Consider the following 24,954-nt stretch of genomic DNA (forward strand, 5'->3'; position numbering starts at 1 on the left):
TAATGTTATCAATTCTAAGATGTCGGACTAAAGAGAACTATATTTTTTTATATAAAACAACCCGGGAAAATTAATGATGAGAAAAATTTATAATATTACGTCGTAGCTGAGTCTCGAACTTTAGATCACTGATTGTTTCACTTGTAAAATTACTAATAAATTTTGGAATTATTTTTAGTGTGAATAGAAAAAAGGACATTAACATAAATTCATTTTAGGCTTTACCAAAATTAGTTAGTAAAGGGGGGAGATTTTTAATAAAATAGTAAGATAAAAAAATATTTCTAAATGGACCACGAAGTAGAAACATATATAATTAATTATTTAAACATTATTAGTAATCTAGTTGCGGCTGTAGCTGAATTTAAATAGTCAAGGAAAATATGAATTTATAATATTGATGTGGTGGTAAAAAGAGCTCACTAAGGACGTGTTAAAAGTGGAAAAAATAATAGATGTGGAGGTTAAAATCAAGGTAGTTAAAAGTATAGAATGGTTGGGTAGAGCTGGCCGAGCGAGTGGCAATGAGCCGATTAAGCCTGAAGGGTTCGATCGGGCATGATCGACCACTCAACGCAAGGATGGCCCAGTATCATGGTGCCGCTTGAAGGCTCGTCCGACTAGATCGTTCGTCTCGCCAGGCGATAGGCAACGACCTGATTGCCAGACAACTAAAGAGAGGAGAACAGATGTTCACAACTGCGACGACCTTATAAGAGCTAGTCTAACCGGATTGCCTGTCTGACCGTACTAGAAACAACCTACCAGTCGAGCGATCAAGGAGAAGAACAACCTAGAGCGACTGGGTGGGGGATCCCGACCGAGTGGCTCTCTCGCTCGATCAAATAGTAGGACCCCTTGCTTAGCCCATCATATCCATCTGAGAGTTGGTGTCGCTGACAGCAAGGTATGGTCAATAGACAAATCGTACGGCGAAAGCTTTCACTGTCATGTCAAGGATTTACACACCTTGTTAAGGAAAGGTGTCAGAGACACTTTCCTGATTTGTCCTTTAATAGGACAATTGGGAAACGTGCAAACACTTTGAGAAGCGTGCACGTATGCTATAGGGCCACTATATAAAAGAGTGCTCATACACTGGAGGAGGTATGCGTTATTTGTTATTACACTCTTGTTGCTATAATTTTCTTTACTCTCCACTGTTGCCTGTGATTGACTTGAGCGTCTGAGGGTCAACGCTGAAACCCCTTCCCTAGCTCGGCACTGACGTTCTTAGTTTTGTAGGGCGGAGCGGAGTCTTCATTCGCTTAACCACAGAGCCATATTGTTGGGACCTCGATGTTCGCTAGAGGAGTTGAATAGAGTCTCACCTAAATCGTTCACTTCCTATAATGTTAGTGTACAACAGAATACAAAACAAACTAACAAATAGAAAACTAAACTAAAACAAGAAGAATGAAGACAAGCAAATCACAAAGATACACCCATTTATGTGGTTCGGAGATAAAGCTCCCACTCCACGGTTGTCTGTAAGGTGAACAATCTCGATTTGTTGGTGGATGATTCCCCGAAGAACTTCCGACTAGCTCGCGTAACTCCTTGTGGGTGCAGAAACCTCACCACAACTCGCACAAGACCACACTAGAACCCTTGAGCACTTGGAGACTCTAATTAGGGTTAACCACCATTAATTTCGTCAACCATGCCCAAGCACAATAGAGCTCGGGAGGAAAACACCAAGTTATTTTCCCGTCACTAATCGCCTAGTACAATTACCAATCAACTAGTTCTTTGTGAAATTCGACTGTTACATGCCAACAGCTTGCTACCAGTCGACTGATGAAAACACCAGTCGAAAACTACAGTGCTGCTACATTACTGCTACAGTGTTGCTACAGTAACTGCTATAGTGCAATTTACTATTTTCGTAGCTATCGGGCACAAAAATATTTTGTGCTCTAGCCCAGCTAACTGCTCAAACCATAATCCTAGGATTTGACCCCAGAGTACATTGACTCAGCACTTGTCCTCATCCGACCAACCTAGACCTAGTTTCTCCTCCATCAGTCTCGTGTCCCTCAAATGCCTCTCCATTTTTCACACATTGTCTTCTAGAGCTTCATTCGACCTTGTCCTTGCTATCGGGTCTTCCTTTGCCAAGAGGCTCCTCACCTCCGGGACTTCAACCATTGCCAAATCACACTTGCACTTACGTTGCCAAGACTACATAATTGAACTTACACCACGAAGACTCCTCTTGGACTTTTCTCTTTTATTAAGATTATACTTGGACTTGTTGTACTTATATCATGCACACTCATAATGTATATCAAATACAATAATAAACTTAACTTAAATTTTTGTCCAAATATCAAAACCTAAGACATTTAGATTGTTCTAACATAAATTTTTAGTCAGCCGTTTTCACCGTTTTCGGATAGGATCATATATAAAGCACAAAAATAAATTACTTTATTTCAATGATTTATGGTAGTTATATATTCTATATGTATTCGAATCTCCCGTCAGATGATTTTCATGTGTACTTTCCTAATTTATTTAGATGATTGATGAAAAAATTATGTGGGATTAGGCCGATCATCATGTTCGACATTATCTAAACTGATTAATTATTTTTTTTATTATCATCATGAAATTTAGGATCAAATCTCGACTAATAACTGTGTATTTATCCTTTTCAATAGGCCAATATACTTTTCAACTGTTTAAAAATAATAATCACTCATGATTTCTATTGATTGAAATGGACAGACGGAAATATAAGAGGGGTGGAAATCTCCCGATTTGGCCATCTTGTTCCAGATACTCAAATTTTGCCATAAAGCCACAAAAACTTTTCGCTCTAAAAGAGAATTCCAATTAACTCCCAGAATTAATGTTATGGGATATTTTTTTATTTATGCAGATTACACCATCTAGGAGTGCCGAAATACTAATGAATCAAAAAATGAAAATGAACTATTTAGCAGAATAAAATCAGTGGAAGGAGGATAAAACTGCGAGGCACGTCGTATTCAAGTGAGTAAAACACGAGTCAACTGCCTTTGACACCCAAGCGTCAGACAACTTCATCAGATTTCATTTAACAGAAGCATAGATTTTAAACACGAATCAAAGAAGAAATGACCTATTGCTGTATTAATAAATTCCAATCTTGCTAGTGACACAAAACCTTGCACAAACACGGTGCTAGGTAAGGCATTTCAGAAGATCCCTCCTTTATTGACTCTATTTTCTTAGATATACCAGTGGCAGATCTCTGCCCAAAACAACAGTGCGTTAGATGCGCTAGAGACAAATTGAATGAACATTAGTTTTTCACTGACCAGAATAAATTACTTTCCGACAGATAGAAAGGCAAAACATGAAATGCGGTCAGAAGAGTCCAGGGGCTAATATAATGTGTTAAGAAATAAATAGATAGAACAAATGTGTACACTAAAGAACAACAGAGTATTGCATCCACAATAACGTAGCCAAAACAGATAGCCAATTAGCATAAGCAAAACAGAACACTAGGGTACAAGTGGAGTAGTGATTGATCTAACAAAAAACCAGATCAATCAGACTTGGGGTGTACACACGAATGTACAAGTGAATCCTTGAATTTGGAATCATAGGCTTGACGAGAAGCTTAGTTGCAGCTTCCTTGATTTGCTCAATGTTAAGAATATCATAAACATTAACATCTGTGACAGATCATGAACACACGCAGGGTGTCAAAAGGAGATTAGATGCAGGATGAGCTCAATCAAAGGCTTTGTAACATTCTCAATAGCAAGCAGCATCCTTTACAACAATGGTGCAGCTATTAGTTCAAGTGGGATCTCATAAAGTATCCATCAAGCCTTTTCCTGTCAATGCAACCGACGAATTAGGAGAGGGTAACGACCAATAATTACTAATGTCAAAGAGGTACATATTAAAACATGAGATAACCCTATAGTAGCCAACTCAATAATCCTTTTTGAAACAAGAAGCAAAGCAAGGTGTGCACATGTCACAAGAATTCAATGAGAATATGATTAAAGGTATAAACAAGCCTTGTGGTGTATCAACAAAAATAGTAACAATGCATCGTAACCCATTATCATGGATGCAATAATAGAACTATACTTAAATGTAACAATATATCCGCTATATCTCAACCATCATTGAGTTTCATAACAAAATCATCCACAATGCAACTATCAACATCACTGTGTAACATAGCTCAACAACGACATTGCAACTATGGGCATTTATACATGCACAATCACACTAACTATAATGTAATCTGGAAATCTCTGAGTTCTCAAACACACTGTCGATTACTCACTGTCCTAGCCTCCCCAGCTATTAAAACTATCTTCAGCAGTCCCTTCCCTTTCCAGAATGATTCAAGCAACGTCTATCTGGTCCTGTTTGACAAGCCATTATGGTCACATCTACTCCAAATGATAGCCTCTTCCCACAGCCCTCAGCCACCACCAGCTTTCCACCAGCATAGACAGACAATCTACTTGGCGGCCTAGCCCTCTGTGGCCCCTCCACTATCACTTTGCACCTTCTTTCTCCCCTCCTGCTAGTAGACAGAACTGCAGTCCCTCCCCCTCCACAATGCCATTTTTTTTGTTGAGACCTCCCACATATAGCTCCTCTCCAATGAAAGGTCCCTTGACAATCATTGCAGCACCCATCACTACACAAGTCTTCTTCCCCTCACCCAACCATAAACCTCAACCCATTGCACCCCTTCCCTTCTTTTCACCAATTAGCAGTTGAAAATTGAATCCCTTTTACTTTACTGTGTTGATCCTTTACAGCAACACTATGGCAACCTGCAGTTCGAGCAGCTCTCTGAACCATCACCAGAGATTTGTTGGTGTGGCAAAAGTGACTAGATCAATGATTTGATCCTATGCGATGTTAGGTAACAATGTGATGATAATGGAGATAGTGTGCTTCTTGTGAGTTTATGTTAGTGATTTTTGATTGACTTCATGATTCTTATGATTTATAATTGTTTATACATCAAATATAGAGTGGAAAAACTGCATATGGAATGAGTAGATGTTGATCACCTAGGTAGGATCCTACCAATTTACTTTTCATTCTATCAGGTGATCTTTGTATGTTTTAACCGATTGATGTAGATAGTCCTTGGTGATGTGATGGTATAATTGATACAACAACTCGACTGGTAAGTTTGGTTTGCAAGAAGTATTGCAGTGTGTAGCTGATATGTGTTTGCTGATCCAACAGTGTGGATATGTAGTGATCAAGATTGGAGAGCTAGGTGGACTGATATTGAGTTGGGTTGTCTATTTATTCATGTGGTATGGTATAAAAATTGGACCCATAGATGGGTTCAATTTATTTAGGTGAAGCAATTCCACATAAAAAGGCCATAGTGCCTTTCCTAATTTTGATTTATATTGTCAGCGAATCAGATAAGCAAGATCATTAACAAAAGGAAAAAAAAAACAGTTGCAGAGTTGTCACAGCAGGTAAAGTTAAGTAAGAAAATCGTGTTTTGCCAAATCATACGCATGATATACTGCATCAAACACAAGTGTAAGTATCTAAATATAATGGAGGAAATTAGCAAAGAACACCATCTAGCATGCATGTTTTTCCAGATGGTTGTAGTTTTAAGACAGGCTATAGTGCAAACTAAACATTTTGGTTCTGAAATAAGAAGTTGCCCTTCACATAAGATAAAACCAGAAAACTGAGTTAAAAAACCAAAATATACAAGAATAAACTTATTTGGTGGCGGCAAATATGGAGAAAGAAAACCACAGACCAGCAATTGAAAGAATCCTGCCTTTGCATTTCCTTCAGAAGCATCGCACAGCCAGTGTCCAAAAAGTTTTTTGCAATTGTCAAGCACAACAAATTTTAAGTAAATGTGGAGGAAGTGAAGCAGGATCCAGCTCCCAGCAATCTCCTGGGAGATCTAATCCTTCAGCTTCTGAAATTTTACGGGCAGGTACTTGGTGTGATAACAACTTCAGTTCGTCTTTTTGAAGGAACTTGATTGCATGGCATCCAATTTCTTGCCTCTTAAATATTGTCTTATACCCTTTCGCCTTCTCAAGAAAGGCAATGCTCAACCCATAAACCTCACTATGACTGGTGAGGCACACAACTATGTCATAGTATCTTCCCTCTTCCCCTGCATTTTGCTCGCCATAAAGAGCCCATACAGAACCCTTTTTAGGATAAATCCTATAAAGCTCCAGTGCGGCCCTCTCACAGTTCACCAAATGGGAGAAGAAGTTGACAGAATTTATGTCGGCACTCCTGCCCAACTTGAACTGTCCACAAGAGATACACAATCCAGACCTCTCCATGAACACCAAAGATCCATTCCCATTGTTCTGAATGTCTAACCAGTTCATCTTCATTCTGAAAGGATGTATAGATTGCACATCATCAATTAGTCCATAAAGCCTAGGCATCCCATCATCATCGTCGTATATAGCCCAAATCTGTCCCTTCCTGAAGCTTTTCTCTAGTCTATCTTTGTCGAAATCATAGAAATCAGAGTCCTCCACTGCCATAAGGCTCACGTCCTCGTATTCCTGTTTCACAGGCCCCAAAACAGCTTCCTTTCCTTTACCCCCATCCATGCCTGCGCCCCCACTCTTTCTCTTCTCTTTTGACTTCCACAGCTCCTTCACCATCTCTGCCAAAGTTTTCTCTGGTCTTGATCGGGGTGTCTTTGCGACAGCAGAGGTGGGACTCTCTGTTTTCCTCTTCTTATCCCCCAACGGCTCCGGGAATCGAGGAATCCTAGACCTAGTATTGGACCTCGAATGTGTTATCCTAACGGTGTCCTCCTCGATCTTCACTCCATTCTCATTGGCGCAGGATTTTCCACCATCACCGGGGACCTCGACTGCAAGGAAACTCTTGCGGCAGCTAGGGCACACAAGGCGATAACCAACGTACTTGCGTTTGAACTCGTGGAGGAGGCGGCAGGTGGTGCAGGCAGTCCAGAAGGTGGAGGGAGGGACCGCTCTCCCATCCTTCGTGGCGGCGGCGGACGAAAGGGAGAGGCGGAGACGGAGGTCGTAGTCACGCTTGAGGGAGCGATCGGAGAGGACTCGGAAAGATTCGGTGACGCACTTAAAGGCATCTTCAGCGCAAGAAGGTAGGCTAGCAGCGGCATGGTCTGGGCGGAGAGCGAGGGATAGGGTTTTATACTGCTTGCGAACGGCCAACGGCGACGAGAAAGGTGGGAGGCGAAGCACCTTGTAATGGTCGGAGGAATCGGCACGGAGGACTTTGATGGCAGCGACCATCTGGGAGATGCCGTCGAGATCGGGTGCAAGCCGAGCAGCGCGCTTCGCGTACTTGATGGCGGACCTGAGGCATGACGAGCGGAGCTTATCCTCCGCCAGGGACTTGAGGCGCAACGCTTCCACCACCGGATCGGATTGGGGTTTCGTCTCCGTGTCCTGTGCCGGTGGAGGGAGTGGCGCAACTAGTTCAGTCGGCCCCGGTTCTGTTTCCGCCGGCTCTTGAGGTGAAAGAGCCGTTGCAATCGGTACACAAGGCGGCGGCGAAACGTCCTGGTCGAGCTCCGCCGACTGAGAAGGTTGCGCCGCCGAAAGGACCGGTGAAGGTTCCATGGAAGTGGCCGGACGCAGAGGGGACTGGATCGGCGGCTGCTGCCTCTCTCTCCGACTCTCCCAGACTAGATTAAATAGTAAAATATATTGGGCCGGCCCATTTCAAAAACATCTCGGCCCACAATAGAGTTATCTTCATTATTATTGAGAACATATTATTTTACAATTAATTTTTCAATTCTCATCTTTACAATAGATCTCGGGCATGGCGACGCGAAACCTTCCCGGCCTCTTGAAAACCCTAAATCCCTTCCGCTATCCTTCGAGGGCGAGGGCGTTCAATTCTCTCGTCAGCGAGCACACTACCAAATGGATGCAGGTATTTGTCGTCGTTCAGATCTGGGATATTTTTCCCCCTTGAATTTTGTAGTTCCTTTTTGATTTTCTACAGCTTTAAATGAGTTCTTGGTATTTCATGTTCGTCTGCCCTTGTTAGATCTTTTTGCAGTAGGCGCAAAAATGGATTTACTCCCGTATTTTTTTTTCCTGGAAGGGAAAAGGTATGGATTTTTATGCTTAAGTGATCCGAATAATCTGAAGGTGTCAGTTGGCTACTGATGAATTTTTCAGTTGAAATTTCTTTGCTTCTGAGGAAAATTTCTTTGTAAGGTGTAGAAATAGGATCTTGAGGAAGACTAAAATCATTAGTATGAGTTACATTGTTGCTTGGGTTAGCTTAGAAACTTAAGGTCCAGAAGAACATTTATGTAAATACACATAAATAGTACAAGTTTCCGGCTTCATGAAATATGCCGGCTTTCTTTGTTATATAGGTATTCATGTTTTGTGAAAATGAATTTTTTTTGCACAGTCAATCTAATGAAAATCAATCTAGTTCTATGGGATGATAATATTCTAGAATTCTAGTATTTTTTTTAAAAAAAAAATTATCAAACAAAAGGATTAGACAAAGATTTGCATAGAAGAGTATTTCTTTGTTAAAATGGGTAGCCAACTAGGATATGAAGTGGTAGAACCTATCTGATTGTTAACATCAATGGAAAACAGAAGCAGTAAAATTTTGCAATTCATTCTGTATAAAAATAGTAAAAACATCAAGAGATATATGCTATGATAGGTCTCAGATAGGCAGTTCATCTTGACGGTGTACCCTGATGTGATTCAAAATGCATGTCATTGTATGGTCACTAAAGGTGCCAACTGCCAAGTTGATAACAACCTTTGAAGTTGTTGCCAAGTTCCTCAATTGAAATGTGCCTTCATTGAGAAGGAATGAATAGTAGTCAAAGACATGGGTGAGATGGCTACTCATTTAAGATACTTCATCCTTTTTTCTAGCTACCCAAGCACACTAAACATAATTAAGATGGATTGTTCTATATCTAGTGTTCTCTTACAAGACTACTAGAGTTTAAAATGAGATCCATGAAAAATAAATAATGCAAGAACTACGAGGTTAAAAGATCCAAGTCTCAGCACCACATTTTGAGATAACTTCCTGCGCAGGAAGGTGCCAACTTATCAGGTTTTTGAAAAACCTTGGAAGTTGTTGCATTGGGTTCAAAATCTGCATTCTCCAAAGTGGGGATTGCTTGCATACATTATCAAAATAAGATCTTGTGATATTCTGTGATAGATTTTACAGTCTACTGGGTGTCATCCTTTGTAGAGTGGGGAAAATCTAACACAAGCACATTCTCTGTTAGTTGACCATTAATTTGGTTCTTGTGTGCGTTTCCGATGACTGGATTCTTGATAAACTACATTATTTACTTACAATGATCTCATATTAGAGTTGTTAGTTGAATTGTATAGACAATCTAGTAGTAATTGTTGCATATGTGCTTGGGCCACAAACATAAATGTCTCTTGCAATAATTGGTTAGAGGGCCAAACTTAAGCAACAATTACAATTAAAAAGTTTGATGCTGCAACTAATTATTTTCTAGCCAAACCAAAAACAAAGGTGACAAATTTAAGTTTGGAATGAGATAAAATCATGGATTTGCCTAGTTGGTGGTCATGAATTATTCTACCATTCTAGTAACTGCTATAAGAGGTGTATTAGCAAAGCTAGGATCACGGCTATACCAATAATTACTCTAGTATTTTCTGTTTTTTGTTTGAGTCATTGTTTAGTTGCTTCTAATCTTTTAATTAGCTTTTTAGTTTATAGTTTGAACATTATTGTAAGAATAATAATGTTGATCTACTTATAGTCAGATTAAGTTAACGAATCATACCTTGAATTGTGACAAAAGGGTCCATTAAGGAGAAAATACGAGGTAAAATGAAATTTGTTAGAAATTATTTGGTTTATTGCTCAGCTTACGTGTACCCAATCTTTAATAAGACAGGTGATGAGATCAAATTAAGATTATCTTCTATAGTTTTGCTGCTCACCCATTTTCCCATTTGGCACACTTAAATTTTTAATGTAAAGTTAATCTCTTTTTTTTCATCCTATATTTTAGTGTTTTCATTTTCCTTTCTCAGCCCAGTCCCAGAATAATGGGAATGGGAACAAGAATGGTAAAGTTTCCCTGGTCATTTCACCGTCCTGCACTGGAGATGTGGCAGACCCCAATTAACCCATTACTGTCCCTACATAACTGTATTAGATATAGTCCATAGTTCTTTATCTGGGCAAAAAGTGGTTTTTGCCTTCACAATAATGTCCAGCATGTTGATCAAAGTGTGATATTTCATACAAAGTGAATATTTCTAGATTCTAAGAACTATTTTCCTGCTCCAATGTCTTATTTTATCCCTAACATCAAGCATGGTCTACCAAATTGGAATTCCTGCGAAGAATGTATGGCGGTTGTTTCTTCTATTTTTTGTTTGTATTGCTTAATTCCTTTTGGTCATTCTTCTCGATAATAAATATATCTGACTCACACCTAAATGTTTAAATTGACTGACTGATGAAAATAAACAACAGGATATGAGCAAGAAATCACCGATGGAGTTGATCAACGAAGTGCCTCCAATTAAAGTTGAAGGGCGCATTGTTGCTTGTGAAGGAGGTAATCCCAACTTCACACTTCTAGGTTCTGCCATGGCTTCGAGCTTTTCTAATTGTTCGTTCCTTGTATGCAGCTAGTAATCCTGCCCTCGGCCATCCAATAGAGTTTATTTGCCTTGACCTGGAAACACCTGCTGTCTGCAAATACTGTGGTCTTCGTTATGTTCAAGACCATCATCATCACTAAGACAATCTCCCGAAGTGAACAACTTCACTAGCATCGCCATGACAAATCTCGGTGCCTTCTCATCTGGCAAAAGATAAACTGGTTTCTGGGATCATTCCATTCAGTTCCTTTCGATTTAATATATATTAAATGCTCAATTTCAATAAACTTGTGAAGGGATCAACTTCTTATTGGAACAGTTGATGTGTTTTCTTCTTGAAATGAATCAAAAATACTTTAAAAGGCTTGAAGTATTACTTCTATATATATTTCCATGGAAATCTTGCAATGGCTATAACAACAGCTATAGCTCTTCCCATTCATGATCGGCTTCACTAAACAGTTCGTCAACTCTCATATATGTTGTATCGTATCTTTTCACCCAGATTTCAATGGATGAAAGGATCCATGATCCCCCATCTTTACCCAAATAAATCTTGCAACTTTTTACAATTAGAAATGCATAATTAGCCTCACTTTAATCAGGTTCACTTTCTCTGTATTGTTCCAATTTTATCGGATGTCTCCGAATAGACATCAGGTTCACTTTCTGACTAGATGTCTACAAAATGACCTTCAGAAACCCGAACACTTATAGGGCAGCGATGGCATTCCATAAAAACATACCTTATTCATCGATTTCATACTGAAAAGCTTGATGAATCCTGAACCACCAGTGCAATCTCCAAATATGATTTACTCACTAACCCTCTTGGTTTTGTAGAATGACAGCTTTTTATCCTTAAAGGATATATGTATCCCTCATGATCAGTTACCTTCCGATAGACTCTAATATATTTGGTGGACAAATTTGTAAACTTCCAATCATCAGCTTTTTTAGGCAGCATTGAAGAAAAACCAAAGACCATCGTGCACAGTTTATTAAGGTAGGCGCCTGAAATAATGGAAACTTCTCCGAAACAGTCGACAGCCAAAAAAAGATGAGGGTAGCAGCAGAAATAAGTAACATCCTCGTACTTGCTCTGGTTGTTCATCAAGTTCCAAGAAGAGCCATCGACCCCCATGCGAAGCGATGCCAATGCCTTGCCAACGGCTGATATGACGACGATGGTGCAATCTGTGTTGGACGATGGGTTAGAAGACATCGCCATCCGGTGGATTAAGTATTGAATTTCAACGTACTCCATCGTTGCCTCGGGATGAAGGGGGTCAAAGTGCATGTTATACTGAATTCTTCTGGTGAACAGATCGGCCTCGGGGAGATGAATATGAGCACCGGCGAGGGGGTTGAGGAGGGAGATGGCATAAGAGTACCATCCCTCGCATGAGACGATTCCTACCTCGAAGCTCTTGTTTTCTTTAAGGGTCGGTAGTCTATGAGAGGGCAGTGCTTTGGGCGAAGGGAGAGTGAAATCTTATCCTCTGGTTAGGGTGAGTGAGGCTTCATTAACAGCAAGGGAAGAGAAGTAAAATATTTATAATTTTTTTATTTGAGAGAGAGGGAATAGTCATTAAGATAACATGTGCTACTATACTTAGAAGGAAAATGAGGATAATGAAGATTAAATATATAAATTTATAAAATTATCCTTAATTTTGTTAAAGGCTTACGTGTTTAGAAACTTAGTGCATCTTGTACACATTTATTAGTTAAGACTTACGCATTCAAGCAATTATAGCTTATTTGTTAAAGTCGATGTCGACGTCAACTTCAAAGTCGATGTCGACATCAAAGTCAAGGTAAAAGTCGGTATCAATATCAAAGTCAACGTCGGCATCGATAGAGTACGAGCATCGAGTTGTGTAAATCTAGCGGTGCGAGTATTTTTAGTCACGATGCAAAGAACACAATAATAATTTCTAAAATTAATATAATAAAATAAAAATAAAATTGGAACATAAATTTTTTTTAGTTCTTTTATCCTTCCATACATCCTAAATCAAGGTGTAAAGTTTTTAATTTCATGGGTAAGAAGGGTTATACTTATCCTTCCTTATCTTTCTTTTCCACAGTTAACTTCTTTCAAATAGAATTTTAAATTTTCCTTTTTCTTCTTTACCCTTCACTCTGCTTCTCCCACCTTAGTGGAAGATAAGATGAAGGAGAAGGCGGCGAGATAAGATGAAGGAGAAGGCGGCCAGAGGACGAAGCCTGAGATCGGCGCCGAGGAAAGCATGGTGCCATTTTAACTACCAAAAAATATAATTTTAGTGGATCCAAGGAAATAGCCCCACAATCCGCTGCAGATAACTTAGTAATTAGAACACAAAAAATTTCGCAGCATCAGAAAAATTCACAGGATGTAAATAAATTGAATATTTGTCAACAAGTTTGGTATTTAATTTGATAAAAATTTATTTATATTCATTCAATACACATAAATTTAATTATATAAATAAATTTAAATAATTCGTTAAATTAAATGAACAAGTTTAAACACATATATTCAACTCGTTAATTTTTCGTAAACAATATGAATGAACAAATATACTAAATTAACAAAAAAAATCAAAATAAACAAATTTGGTGTTCTAACTTGATAATAACTTGTTTTTTTCATTTAATATACATAGATCAATTAAATGAACAACTCGTTAAACTAAGCGAGCAAATTTGAACACATATGTTCAACTTATTAATATTCGTAAACAATGTTTATAAACAAACATTCTAAACAAACAAAAATTATTTCAAAATGAACAAATAAATTTATATTATTAAGTTTAATATCCAACCAACCAAGTTTAAAATTGAGTTGAGAGCTCAATAACATCAAATTTAAAATAAAATTGAGAGGCCAATAATATCTAAATTGATTTTAAAAAAATTAAGCTAAAACTCAAGCTAAAAAAGATCAAACTAAAATTAAACATGAATAACCATTTCAATAGTGATTCATTCTATTTTACCCTCTGTTTGGGAGGAGGTGAGTAAAGGGGAGGAAAAGGTAAACATAGGTAAAATGAATTTTTACTCTTGTTTGGGAGAGAGTAAGCTATGAAGGGGAAGGAGAGAGAAGGGTAAAACCTCCCCTTGCATGCTCGGGAATAAGCGAAATTCCTTACACCCCAAATTGGGGTGTAAGGAATGGTAAGGGGAAATTATTACAATTATATCCTTATTTATTTTTTCACATGCAGATTTATTAAAAAAATAAGAGGATATTTTTATAAATTTGTATATTTAACCTTCATTCCATCCCTTTCCTCTCACATAAACTTTCCCTCCCTTCCAAACAAGGGTAAGATAAATATATTACTTTCCTTTCCTTTCCCTCCCTTCCCCTTCCATCCCCTTCCATTAATGAACCTTACCTCACCCCTTCCAAACAGAGGAGACTAAACTAGACTAGGTTATCTTGTCAAATAAATTTAAATACCACGAACTTCGCGTTGGCTCATTTACAAAATTTTATTTTAGCTACTTTAATCTCCATTTTATTTCACAGACAACAGTTGATGAAATTAAATTCCAGAAAACAAAATCTTCACCTAACTATATCTTCAGTTTAAAAATGATGGAAGATATACTTTTTGATTATCATGTATAATTTTTCCCCCAACCAATCAAATACAAAAATTTATTATAAAGCAAAGATGAAAACCAGATTATTTTAGATTTCATAATGTCAGAATATAACCAAACTCACTAGATAATTTTGAGTCATAATAATAAGGAAACAGAAAATCCAAGTACACATCATGCAGAATCCAAAGACAAAAGTCTCAAAAGCTAAGTCATTATCTAGCCTCAAGATGAGTAGTCATATCTGAGGAACATACAAATTACACTTTTCTTATCAGAAGAAAGACTCTCTGATCCAACTCGAATTGAGCGGCATTGGAGGGGTCGCCCTTGAGCATCATAAGCAGTCCTCCGAACGATGCATATATTTCTCTGAAGAAATGAAAAAGGGAAAGAAAGCAGTTAGAACCATATCAAAGCACCCTGAATTTGTCGATGCTTGCTTAGTCTAGTGGTAAGCGAGCCAGATTCACTAGATTCAGATAGGGTTAGAATATGTATAATAGCAAATGTCGGGCGGAGTTTAACCTTGTCACTCTCACACGAATGGACAGTGTGAGGATGCCTAGTGCATAACTTGACCTCCAGTGAACTTAATTTCCATTCTTTCCGGTAAATATTTGCATTTTAATTGTGTGAGCATCAGAACCCGATTCTGGGAGGACGTAAAAAAGCATAACGAAGAAACATACATAATCTAGATAAAAGAAACAAGTGACCAAGCACAATTAAAATTACGGAATTCCCAAAAGGCACATCAAACTGTCAGATTTCACAAATGATGCACTTGTTTCCCATTTTACTCCTCCCGCCAACCACTAATGTTGCATTCAAAGAACGACACTGTCACTTTGGTGTTGCATAAATCCTAAAACCTATCATGAAAACAACACCACTCTGATTTTGATTTTTGAAATGCAGTAGCATAGTGGTACTGTTATTTGAATGCAGTACTACAGTGGATGACGAGAGGGGTAAAATAGAAAACAAATGCGCCCTTTGAGAAATCTGAAAAATAAGTATGTCTTTTGAGAATTCCACAATTTTAAATGCATTCTTTGGTCAATTGCTGAAGAACTTGCTCCTACTTGTAAGTCTGATTATAACAAAATAAAAAAGAGGCAATTCTCATTTAGGAAGGGAAAAAAACATACACTTTAATATTCTGTCCGCCTGAAGCTTCCTCTGAGATTTTGTATAGCTTCCCGTGCATCACATACTCAAATTTGTCGGCAAGTGATTTTCTGTTACCCTGAGAATAAACCGATAATTCTTAGAAAAAATATAGTGAATAAAACTGTAACATAAATGATAACCTTCAATATGATTTGAGATATTAACTCAAAATAAGTAAAACAAACAAAAAATTAAATAAATAGACACATTCGATCATCAAGCACAAGAGTTTCACCTTCTTGATAAAATTTAAAAGATCAAAGAAATAAAACTCACAGTCATACTAATTAGTACCTGCAAGAAGTAACCAGTGTCGGGAGTTCCATCCAGATTGAGTGTTGGAGATAGAACCATTGTGAACTTATCTCCAACATGGAGTGGATAAATTTCAGTGTTCACATCTAGATGCATGAACATATCAAACTGCTCACTGCGTGCTTCTATCCGAGAAACTACAACAAAAGTTGCTTCGCATTAAAGCAAAATACTGATATTTCTGAACATAACTTGAAATTTAAAAAATAAAGAAAAAGTAAATGAGCCATTCGATATAAGTCTCACAGATACCATAAAAAAGGGTAATTCGGTGCACAAAACTTCCACCAATATGGAGTCACGGGAAGGGTATGTAGCCTTATCCTATTTTGCAAGAGGTTGCTTCCAAGACTTGAACCCGTAACCTCTAACTCCAAGTCACATGACAGATACGATGACAGAACTTAATTGGAGCTATTTTTTAAATCTACTATTAGAATACTGCATAACAAGGCACTTGCATAATATTTTCCTGCAACTTAATCATCAAGTAAAATAATTTCAAGCATATGGTAAAGAATGATAGAGAAGCCACATAAAAAACTACAGTTGGATAAGGCTCTCACTTGCAATGAAGCATGGTTACATGCTTGTTAGCATAGTTATTTAAGACGTGAGACGCCCAAAAGCGTATAGGTGTTATGGGACCTGAGGCGCCTTACTGAAGTAAGACACTCTAGGTATAAATTTTTTCAATTCAAACATATATAGGGAATTTCTGCCAAAATATTTGCTAACAAAACTATAATTCATAAAATATTAAACAAAAATATAAATATAAAATTCACTAGTAAATAAATACATTATGCACATAATTCACATTAAAAAAACATCAAATATCTAAATCTTCATCATCTTCAATCATATCATTATCATCATCACCAGATGTTTCAGATTTGTATAACTGAATCTTCATCAGTTTTCTCAAGACTGATTTCTTCCTCCTCTCACAAGGTGCGCACTTAAGGCACACAAGAGCAAGAGGCTCGTCTGGCTGCGCCTTGCACAGCTAGGCAAATGCCTTTAATAACTATGCTTGCTAGCAAGTTGGAACTAAATAACATGCAGAGACCATTAAATTAAACATTAAGATAATACATCAAACTACACATGGTAACATGAAACAAGACAATCAATGAATATTATTATTAGACAAGGAAAGAGAGAAAAGGAAATTAAAGAAAATTCTATTAGAGAGAAGAGACTATTAGCAGCAAGAGACTTTTGCTAGCAATAAAATATTGAGTAAAGTTCAAAGGAGGGATAAGATCTATGCAACCAACCCAAAATAGTTGATAATGGCACAACTTAATGATAATGGTGGAAATAGGAGTATTAGTTCAACATTAGGCACATGCTAATATGCCAAAAGTGCATTTATATATATATATATATATATAACCCAATACACTAACTAATCAATCATCATCTGATCACCTTTCTAAAAAATGTATTGATTGCTAAATTATATACTTGAAATCGAAAATTATAAATTTTAAGAGATAAGTAGGGAGGATCAATCATGATCCGGATCGTACAATCCTATGATCCAGAAATACCAAATCGATTCGAGATCGTTTGGATTCGTCTTTTGTGGTGGAACAGGAGTAGAATCAGTGGGATTGAATAGGATCAGAAAAATCAGTACGATGCGACATTACAACGAGTCTACACATTTTGTTTTGTTGGGGTTGCTCTTAAACTGTGTCATCTTGTAGCCCTTTTTTTTGCCCAAAGACCCCAAACCCTAACGATCCAATCCTACCGATCCTGACCCCAAATCAATCTTGCATAGGATCACGATCCTACGAACTATGGGGAGTGTGTAGCAAAACTAAAAATGGAAAATCAAACTTCCAAAAGCTAGGGATGGACCGGTAAAAAGGGTGTCTCTGGAACCTTCAAAAGGTGTGAAGGAATCTAGTAGGTATAAATTGAATTTTAGGCTCAAAAAGGCAGTATTGTATGGAAGTTACCAGACCAAGCTTTAAGATTAAGGAAATAGGCACAGCACCCTTAAAGGAGCTTTCACAATGCTTGAAACAAATCAAAACTCACACTCCATTTCGCTCGGAAGCTTTTGAATAGGACTGAACTTATAAAGTTAAATAAAATGCAGATTTAATAGCTATATAATTCTGAGATTAATACACAAAGATTCTGACAAATAATCACGATTATCAACAGAAAAACCATTATATAACAGAAGAATGAAACAAATAACCACCTTCTGTTCATGATGCAAATATTTAGCATAACAATTTTTCTTCTCACAGTTTAAAGTATAAATAACAAATCAATTCTGCTACTAGTTTCATCAAAACATGAATATCACAAGTCATAAGATGCACAACATCTATTACAAACATAGATCATGTAGCATACCTTTATCAAACTTTTTACCATCTGGGTCTATTTTTGTCAAAGTAAAGATGTCTTCAAAGAGAAGCTCAACCATTTTTATAAAGATCAACCTCTGCAAGGAACCTGAAAAGACAAAATCTTACCAGAATTATGCAATAGATGATTGTAAACACATATAAGAAGCTAACCCAAAATTAACAACGGCACTCTAACAGTAACATAGCATGTTTAAATGTTATCCATTCATTTGATCCAACTTTCCTCTTCACCAATGTTATTCATTCAATATGCAACTAGACAAGGTTACTAATATGAAATAGAAAACTATAGAGGCTGGCATCAGTCCTCATCGGCCCCAAAGTGTCTAGAAGATCCAGAAATATGCGAGGTACGCCATCGGAGTATGCGGACCGAGTTGCAAGGCAATTTTCCAAATCAGGAGGAGCAACAGGAGAAAGGAGAAAGGAAGCTCGGCTGTCGGATTTTTGGGGGCGAGGTGTGAGAAAACCGGAAGTATTACTAGCGTATGAGAAGAAGATAAGTTAGGGTTATGGCATGGTTCGTCGGAACGGACGTGGAATGGCCAGAACGGGATTTCCGGCACAAGAACGGCTCACGCCGTTCCAAAGTTCCGGTAAATAACGTGGTTATAACGGTAAAAGAACGGATCGGAACGGCCGGAACGGAAATGATTACCTCCGGATGAATCGTAAAATGGCGTCGGAGGTGCTCCGGCGTGGCCTGATCGGGAAGCTGTAGCGCTGTCGAAGAAGGCGGCGACGGCGGCGGCGATTAAGGGCTTCGACGCGTGAGGAGTGAGAGACGGAGAAGACGCAAGTTAATAAAATTTTAGAGCTTGGATTTTAATAAATAAAATTCATTTTATAAAAATATAATCATTTTAATATATAATATAATAAGATATAATAAAAATCATTTTAATTTTTTTAAAAAAAATTAAAAAATCTATAGAATTATATAAATTTATTTACATGTTAACTATTATTTATATTATTATTATTATTCTAAATAAATTTAATTAGATTACATTTTAATTAATTTTAATTATTAACATTATATATATAATAGATTTTATTTTTATTATTATTATTATTATTATTATTATTATTATGTTGTTGTTGTTGTTGTTTATATATATATATATATATATATATATATATATACGTGTCGCAATCGTTTCATGAAATGATATTAGAATTAGAACAGTAGAATCCGTGATTATTTCGACGAATCATGATTATGGGTTAGAAGCAAACCCTTCAAAGAGACAATGCCGAAGCTGACTCGAGGAGGAGGATCTGATGTCTTCAACACCGGTGGTAGATTAGGGTGTGGTGCTTTGGTCGACGTCACTGTCTTCATCGGGCGGTAAGCAAAAGGGAAGAGAAGCCGACGTGAACGCTTTTAAGCCGGGGTGATAGGATCCAAATAGACATATCTTTATGATAAACTATTTAATTTGTTATTAATTTAGATTAGATTATTATTAATTTAGATTAAATATTAAATTTATTATTATTTATCCTTTCAAAATATTAGAATAATTTATTAGATTTATTAATAATTTTTATATTAATTTATATTTATTATAAAATTATTGTGTAATTTTTAGAAGACAATAAAATGATTCAATTAAATAATCAAATTATTTTGATTATTAGAGGTTAATCTTGATCATTATTGGAAGTTGGTCTCTTAAAATGATCATCCCATCCTCTTACTCTCATCCTTTCTCCTAATTCCTAACAAGATAGGATGCGGTTACTATAGACTTAGTATCAGAGTCAAGTTTCTTCTTCATCATCACTACATAGCTCCAAGTAAGTCTGCCTCCATTAACAAGTGTATGAGTCTTATGTTTAATTAGAGATAATATAATTAAGCTTGTAATATTATTGAACTTGAAATGTAATTAGATTATATGTTGTTCATGTTCTAATTTAGATTATAAAATTTTATTATATTTTTATAACTCAGATTATCTTACAATATTACAATTTTAAAATTTATCAAATTTGATAATATTAATTATCTCTCACCAAACATAGCTAATAAATTATAGATTTTTGAAGCTAAGTATGAAATAAGACTAGAGAATTTGGAAAAAAAAATATCCTTGGTCACAATAGTAGAAATATTGAAGGATCGATGATAACTCCGGTCCTAGCACAGAAAAGAGAAACAAATTGATAATCTCAACAAAAGGTTATTATAAAGACAATTTGAATAAGAAGTTAAAGTTTGATAGTGAAAAAAAAATCATTTATCACATCATTGCGACATCGATAATTAAAGGCACACCATCTACACCCATTTCTACTCCCATCAAGAGAATAAAGAAATAATACATTATCATCGTCAACACCATCAAATGTTATATGAATTTCTTTTATTTTTTTAACATAACTTAATGATGACTCGACACTGATCAAAGTAAAGACTGAATACAATAATACTCGGAAAATTTTCAAATTCGAGAAAGATTCATAAAAATTTATTTATCTATTATATTGAAAAAAAAAGTCGTCATTTTAACGACTTTTATAGGATGACTTCATATTCTCTATAAAGAAATAAATTACAAAAGGTATTTATCCTATCGTAGCGGCCCGTTAAATGCGAAATGTGATGTACATCAAAAATGTTATAGAGTTGTAAAATTATAAAATAAAGTTTCATATTGAAAACATATGAGAAAGATCATGCACTTATAAAAAAAAAAATATCTCCATAAGTGATATGAGACCTTTTGAATAATTCCTTCGGTCCTAATAATTAATATAGAGCTCAGAACCCAGACTAGTAAGTCAGTAGGACTGAGGGATAGAAGGGTTGCTCCCAAGCTGTGTCGATGGGTTTGTTCCCAAATTGTCACATTCCAAGCTATGGAAGCTTGAGTTTTTCTGGGGATATATCCAATTGAGTTGTTTCTAATTTGTTGTACCCAATGAAGTTGTTTCCAAGTTGCACCATCATAAGTTATGGAAGCTTGAGTCTTTCTGGGGATGTATCCTAACAATCTTTCCCTCAAACAAAGGAATAGAGGATCCTCCCTCAAGTATCGAGTCACTCTTAACTTGCTCAGGACCTTCCCTTGAGCATCGAGTCTCTCTTGACCTACTCAGGGTCTCTCCTACTTTGTTTAAAGTTTCACCCACATGGTTCGATTTTGGATCATGACTCTTACTCGTGCTTCTTTCAACGATTAATCTCATAAAAAACGACCTCGCTCTGATACCAATTGTTACGATCAAGAGATTTTAAATATCTCCATAATAATATAATATTATTGACTTTGAACCTAAACTTTTATAGTTTTGTTCTTGGGCTGAATTTGACAAATCATCTAAAATTAGTGATCAATTTTAATTTGGTCTCTATAATTAAAATCGATCGTTAAATTTTTTTTATTCAGGTTATCAAGAAAGGCATCAGGATTACTGGAATAGGGTCCTCAACGGCTACAATTCTTATAGACGCAAAACCAACTCATTCCGATCCCTCTTAAACTCGGATCCATCAACTTGGTCCTTAATGTCTAAATCAAAAACAATAAAAGAGTTTGTATCAAAATCAGCCCTGATACTTCATCAGTAACCCTAATCAAAATATATTCAATAAACCCGATCAATATATTTAATATTAAATTCAATTGTTATTTCTATTTTGTATTATACAACTTATATAAGATTCTAAAAAAATGACAATTTTTGCAATGAGTATTTAATTGTTTATCAGTTACTAAATATATTTTCGCTATGGAGCTAACGGATAGCAGTAATTCGTTTCCAAGATATAACGACGAACGTCTTGGAATCGTAGCACTCCTAATTTCGATACCAACGAACCTTCTCGTAGGCTTCTTGGACTCTTAAATGCACAAAATGAGATGAATGCTCAAGAGAGAGTAGAATAGATGAATTCGATTATTCGATTGCGATCTGGATCTACTGATTCATTCGATCTGACGCTTCAGATCAAATCTCATCCCAAGCGGTCAAATCGTGACTCTTCGCAATCCAATGCTCTAGATCGCATCACAAGCAATCCATCACACCTCTTTGATCAACGGTTGTCATCCGTTTGCCAAGTGCAAAGTGCGCCTACAAAGCGCTCATTGCGTACGTGACGGGTGGCGAGCTCACAGGTGCGAGCACCTCCTCGCCCCTGAGAAGAGAGCTCTTTTTCTGAGTTAACTTCATTAACACAACATCATTAATAAGTAAAGAATGCACATCGAAAATTTTCGATGTAGGACTATTTTTCCATGTATTTCCTTATATATATAATTAATGAATAATTAATGTTTATTTGGGTCGACTTTAAACAATTAATTTCTCATTCACCTTTAATCGGTTTTGAGCAAATTAATAGTCTAACTTTATCTACTCGAAACGTAGATTTCAATTTTGAAGTCAATTACGACTTTTATCTATTGATGACATTCCGATTTTTCCACAAAACTGTATTGATCCATTAAGAACCCAATATCCAACAGTTATAATTATAATAAAAGTTATTATAATAAAAGTTAGTTTAGTAATAATTTAAAATATAAATAATGACACCTCCGGCCGCTCCCGCACCTCGACTGCTCCCCCTATTCTTGAAACGCCCTTGCTAAATAACATTGTTTGAAGGGATTCAATGTGGAATGAGTTTATCGATCAAGATACTAAGTATTTTTTTTATTAAGGCGGTCAAGAACACATATATGCATTAACACTACAAGAAAATGATAATTTTACAATAAAAAATTCGGAAGCTAAATATATTTAACGATCTAATAGGGATAGAAATTGTCGTCTTTAACTTTTTTTTATCGTTAATTTTTAGCAATCGAATATAATATATTAGTCATTAAATTAGCAATAAATTTTAATTTGATCATTAACTTAGGAATCAAATTTAAATTTTATACAATTTATCAGAGCAAATGGTCTCATTAGTATTAGTAGAAAAAAAATGACAAAAAAAAAAATCAATCAAAATTGTATAATTCACAATAAAAGAATCAATGAAATTTTCTTCATATATAAAAAAAAGATCGATCAATTCATTTCAAAAAAATAAATTTTTATACAGTATATTTATGGCAGAATAAAAAGAAAAATTAAAAAAGTAATATGTATATGATCTTTTATCACATAAATATATATATTAAATATATATATTATGGGAATAGTAAAGGTTTCTCTATTTATAAATCAAAGTTACAACTAAAAAGGAAAAAAAAAATTAACCTGACTGCCTATTATAAATATAATATCAATTAATTAAGTAATAATTTAAAATAAGTTCAAATAATAGGTTATTTTTTTAAAAAAATAATAATTAATTCAGTTTCGATTAATTCGGCTTAGTTAGTTTAATTTAAACTAATCATACTAATAATAATCTAAGCCAAAAAAAAAAAACAATAACAAATGATATTACAAAGTAATTTTTCATTATTGCCCACCACTACTATGATTTATTAATTTTAAACTATTATTGTTTTAAAAAGTATTATTATTTTTTAATTCCACTTTGAATGAAGTATCAATGTAATTTTTTAATTTCAATCAAAATCAAAAAAGGAGTTAAGAATAGAAAGAATAAAATCTTAAAATTATCGTACATTTAGGCTGCATTTGGTAGGGTATAATCTATCTTATAATCTAGATTATATTACAAAATTGATTATTTTGTTTGGTTTCATTTTTAACTTGTAATGTAATCTGGATTACAAAATATAATGAAGTTTTGTAATCTGAATTACAAAACAAACACATTATAATCCGATTATATTACGAGGTTACCTTTTAACAAAAATTTGAATGTCAAATTTCCTCCTAGTTTGCCTCCGCCCATCTTCGCCCACCGCCACTGCCACCGCCCACCACCGCCCCCCGATGGCCGACGGCCGACGACTGGCCGACGATGGCCGACGACGCCCAACGATCGACGACAGTGGCCACCATAAGCTCCGACAGAGATATAACGCTTGCAGGTAGAAGTTGTAAGATATTTTTGTTATTTTATAATAATACAAATTATATTCTTTATAAAAATAATGAACATCAAACAAAAAAATATAATCACTTTTGTAATCAAAGATTACATACATTTCATTACCAAACGTAATAATGTAATCAAGATTACATTACATTACATTACAAATTTGATTACTTTACAAGCTCAATTATATTACGCTCAACCAAACAACCAAATCTTAGTTTAAAAATGAATAGAAACAAATAGATTTATTTTTTAAAAAAAATGGAAAACCTAACAATAAATTTAGAAAATTAAATAATTTTTATTATAATAAATCATGCCTACATTAAGAGACAAACTAATAAAAAAACGTATTATTTAGAATAATTTGACAACTTAGTCAGATGAAAATTAACATTTCAAAAAAAATTTTACAACCGTATCTACAACTCCAATAAATTCCTCCCGGTGGCACCAGAGCGCCTAATCATCTCATCTTCCTCTTTGGGAGGATGGATGGTAACGTTTTCCGGCACCGGCGTAGTTGGCCCTGACCTGCCTAAGCAGCACATGCCAGACAGCAGAATCGATGTATTCTTTAACCGGCTCACCGGAGGATATGGCCATCTTTAAACTTCATTGATTTAGTACGTTGAGACCTGAGCTTACCGCTCACTATTACCTACGAGAACCCCAAATTCTCTTACCAGGGATCGAAAATGAGTGCATCTCATACAATGCTCAATGAAATTATAAAAACACACATTAATCACCTGCTGAAGAGAGAAACTCCCCCATTTAGGGTTGACCAAACAAAAACAAATACAAAGAAACTATTTAAAAACACATGTAG

The 24,954-nt window shown here is 35.8% G+C and overlaps 3 protein-coding genes across 3 annotated transcripts; 1 reads left to right on the forward strand and 2 right to left on the reverse strand.

Annotated features, from left to right (window-relative positions):
• Positions 1-3,416: 3,416 nt before the first annotated feature.
• Positions 3,417-7,671, reverse strand: LOC121974530. The gene is made up of 2 exons (XM_042525643.1): positions 5,771-7,671; positions 3,417-3,836 (listed from the first exon to the last, which is right to left on the reverse strand). The coding sequence occupies exon 1, from the start codon at positions 7,602-7,604 to the stop codon at positions 5,850-5,852; it is 1,755 nt and encodes a 584-aa protein (XP_042381577.1). The 5' UTR covers positions 7,605-7,671; the 3' UTR covers positions 3,417-3,836; positions 5,771-5,849.
• Positions 7,672-7,769: 98 nt separating this feature from the next.
• Positions 7,770-11,016, forward strand: LOC121974532 (NADH dehydrogenase [ubiquinone] iron-sulfur protein 6, mitochondrial-like). The gene is made up of 3 exons (XM_042525644.1): positions 7,770-7,923; positions 10,510-10,594; positions 10,668-11,016. The coding sequence occupies exons 1-3, from the start codon at positions 7,810-7,812 to the stop codon at positions 10,778-10,780; spliced, it is 312 nt and encodes a 103-aa protein (XP_042381578.1). The 5' UTR covers positions 7,770-7,809; the 3' UTR covers positions 10,781-11,016.
• A 3,341-nt stretch (positions 11,017-14,357) lies between these two features.
• On the reverse strand, positions 14,358-18,939 carry LOC121974533 (DNA-directed RNA polymerases II, IV and V subunit 8B-like). Its single transcript, XM_042525645.1, has 5 exons — positions 18,798-18,939; positions 18,123-18,224; positions 15,717-15,874; positions 15,401-15,498; positions 14,358-14,618 (listed from the first exon to the last, which is right to left on the reverse strand). The coding sequence occupies exons 2-5, from the start codon at positions 18,193-18,195 to the stop codon at positions 14,507-14,509; spliced, it is 441 nt and encodes a 146-aa protein (XP_042381579.1). The 5' UTR covers positions 18,196-18,224; positions 18,798-18,939; the 3' UTR covers positions 14,358-14,506.
• Positions 18,940-24,954: the final 6,015 nt, after the last annotated feature.

This window comes from Zingiber officinale, chromosome 4B, assembly GCF_018446385.1.
Source record: "Zingiber officinale cultivar Zhangliang chromosome 4B, Zo_v1.1, whole genome shotgun sequence".
NCBI classification, from domain to species: domain Eukaryota; kingdom Viridiplantae; phylum Streptophyta; class Magnoliopsida; order Zingiberales; family Zingiberaceae; genus Zingiber; species Zingiber officinale.